This window comes from Orycteropus afer, unplaced genomic scaffold, assembly GCF_000298275.1.
Source record: "Orycteropus afer afer isolate SDZICR_OR568_19922 unplaced genomic scaffold, OryAfe1.0 scaffold00223, whole genome shotgun sequence".
NCBI lineage: Eukaryota > Metazoa > Chordata > Mammalia > Tubulidentata > Orycteropodidae > Orycteropus > Orycteropus afer.
This window is the reverse complement of record NW_006921810.1, coordinates 1,374,656-1,377,962: the sequence shown is the minus strand read 5'-3', so window position 1 is coordinate 1,377,962 and position 3,307 is coordinate 1,374,656. Positions and strand designations below refer to the sequence as shown.

At 33.9% G+C, this 3,307-nt stretch overlaps 1 protein-coding gene across 1 annotated transcript in view; it reads left to right on the top strand.

Moving 5' to 3' along the window:
* The window catches only part of IFT80 (intraflagellar transport 80), a 259,541-nt gene extending 256,971 nt beyond the window's left edge, over positions 1–2,570 (top strand). The window contains exon 19 of the mRNA XM_007948772.1: positions 2,460–2,570. Within this exon, the coding sequence (XP_007946963.1) occupies positions 2,460–2,570 (111 nt within the window). The remainder of the gene's footprint in view (positions 1–2,459) is intronic.
* The last annotated feature ends 737 nt before the right edge of the window (positions 2,571–3,307 follow it).

The following is a 3,307-nucleotide window of genomic DNA, read 5'->3' as shown; positions in this document are numbered from 1 at the left end:
AGTGCCTAAGGCACTTGACTGCTAACCAGAAGGCTGGCAGTTCAAACTCACCAGCCACTCCTCAGAAGGAAGGTTGGGCAATCTACTTCTATAGTGATACTGCCTTGGAACCCCAAGGAGGGGTCGCTATGAGTCGGGTCGGCTCGACGGCTCATAACAACAACAACAACATATGTATATATAAGTTGTATTGGTTTTGCTTCTCCAGAGAACCCAGCCTAATGCACTAATATAGATGTCGTTCATTTGCTTGATGAACTTCTGATTCAATTGAGCAACAGTTGTTTAGTGTACCATCAATATATGGTTTTATTGTGATTGATTTGAGAAATGTATATAAGTCAATTTAGGGCCGGAAGAATGCCAAGGCATTCATCAAATTTTGTCTTGCTCTTTTCAGATGTTTGTCAGACATGGAAATGAGTGTTTTGCCATTTAACTAGCCTGATTGAAAGTGAATCATTCAAACAGTTTAATCTTTCCATGACCTGTCACTTTTATCTTAACACAGACATCATCTATCTACACATAATAGGAATGCATCTAATTAATCTCTTTTTTATATAATAGACAAGTATGTGAAAAAATTTTATTGCTTAAAAAAAGAAAAAAAAAGTGACCAGAAATAACCACAATAAAGTACTTGACAGAAATTTAGATTTAGGATATTAGAAGCAAAAAGTACCAAATACTTAATTCCATCAACTTCAAGCACAAAATAAAAGAGGTACGAATTCCTGTTAAGGTGGAATTAAGCCCTCAGTTACTTAAGATAAATCTGTTCAAGCAGCACATAGTAGTACCTCAGTCTGGTTTAAAACTACTTATTCTACTTAATTCCCCTACATGGAAGTGGAAACCTATTCACTTTTAGCTTAGTCTCATGAATCTGTATTTATTTAATAGTAAATCAGTTAGTTTAATCTAGAACCCAATTTTTCCCATGGCTTTCTTTGTTCAGAATGGGCACACATTTTAAAAGCAGTCATCTTCAAACATCTTTTCCAGTCGCAGAATGCTTTTTCCTAAAGAAATTGTCCATAGACTTCAGGGACAAAGTCCATTCTTAACATCAAGCCTGAGGCTGGAGGAGAGGTAGGGCTGGAATAGAGGAGCAGGAATAGGCATTGTGGATTGAAGGGCAGCAAACTAAAAATAATATCACTTGTTAATTATTCTTTTCAACGTGTCTCCCAGTCTTGCTTTCACATCGCTTCCTCTGTCTTTTCATCATTGTCTTAACAACCACTGTATTTTTATATTACCTTAAGAGTAATTGCAAAGGAGCCATTTTTGCAGAATGTACTCAGGGAAAGCAAAGGGTCCTCCTTTCCCCATAGTTAGGTTTCTAATGGAAACCTCAATATATAAGATATGAAGAGCTGTCCTAACTAATAAATGGCTTGGTGGCCAGAGCACTGTACATTTTCGCTCCTGTTTGAAGAACAGTTTATCTTCTGATATGCACCTGTGCAGAATCGTAAGGCTCCAGAACCAAACTAAACTCATTGCCATCAAGTTGATTCTGACTCATAGCAACCCAACAGGACAGTAGAACTGCCCTGTGGGGTTTCAAGGCTATAATCTTTATGGAAAGAAACTGCTTCATCTTTCTCCCACAAAGTGGGTGATGGATTCCAACAATGGTGTCACTAAGGAGGTGTAGGGAGTGTGGACCACCTGGGTGACATTGTCAGAGGGGGTGACACTAGAATGACTGTCTATAAAATTTTTATGCATGTTTCAGCACAAATTTATTGTTTTTAATAAAAATATCCCTGTAGTTTAACAACAAAAACATTTTTTGTAAACCCAGCTTATATGTATTAATATACCAAAAAGGCTAAAACTCTATGCTAATTTACTTTTTGAATCTTCTAATGCACTCTGGTCAGAGCTTTTCTTTATTATCAATTACAATGATGCTTCAAATCATATGGTTTCATCTGCACATGCTATAATCATGCCTGTTTTTGTTGCTACTGGTGCTTTTATAGTTGCTGATTTTGTCAAATTCTGGTGTTTTAGCTACAGTATTGTGGTGAATAGGATTTGTGAACCTATATCAATAACTTTTTTGAGAATAGAGTAGTAAAGGAGGAAAAAATTAAAAAGGCTTCAGCTCAATTACTAATAATGTAACTAGTAATGTAATTCAGTGTAGAAAGATTTTACAAAATAATTTTGTTGTTAGTATTCATGTGATCTAAGAAATGTGCCTATTACAAATAGCTGAACTAGATCTACCCTTCTGAATAACAATGAGAGTGTTTACTTTTTGAGGTAATGGTTTGTTCTTGAAGCTACTTCATATTTTTTTCAGCAGCATTTTTTAATCTACATTTCTTTGATGCCTCTTCTTCTCTAATGTTCTGGAAGTCATACATTCTTGGTTATTTTAAATTAAGCAAAAATGTCTTATGCTATATAAACAGGTTTCTTCTTTTCTTTGATTATAGCTCCAAATAGATTGGGAAAAAATCAAAGCCAAAATTGAGATGGAAATTACTAAAGAACGAGAGCGGTCATCAAACAGCCAGTCCAGCAAGGGTACAGGTGGAAAGCACTAAATGCATATTTATCTTTAAGAAGTTTTATCTTTTGGAATTAATCTAATTAAACAAGGATGAGCGAGCATGGTTTGGTGCTAAAGAGGAAGGAAAAGTCTTCAAATCAGTGTAACTACTAAGAGGACATTCAGAAAGATTAAGCATAAAATGATTGATGTAATTCCACCTTTCATATTTTTCTAGTCTAATAATTAGCAAAAATTCCTGTATTTTTAAGATATACTTTGTGATGTTATGTACACTCCAGTTTTTTGTCCATTATTTTATCCCTGAATCTTCAGTATGAAAAGCTATTAATGCTTATAATAAAATGCTGGAATTTTGAAAAAGTATATGTTATGATGAATTTCTATTCATCCTCTGAATTGTGACATACTCTGTAAATTTCTTTTATAACAGAACTACAAAAAGGTGGACTTGTGAAAATGTAGAGCAGATGGCAAAAAATGTTTAAAATGCTCTTTTAACTTAAAGTAATTTATAATAGTGTAATTTATAATCCAATCTCGTAAATTGTAAACCAGGGAACAAAGCTTACAATTCCCAAATTTTGCTGTTTTGAGATAATTACACTTTAGTGCATGAGAAAAGTGATCAAACATTGTTTTCAGACATTTATGTCAATGCAAAAAGTAAATGCTTGCAATCTATCACTATGTCAACTGAAATAAATTCAAATGTTACTTCAATAGTTTAAAATATAATGAAATATATAACTTTCTCTATCACACTGTTGT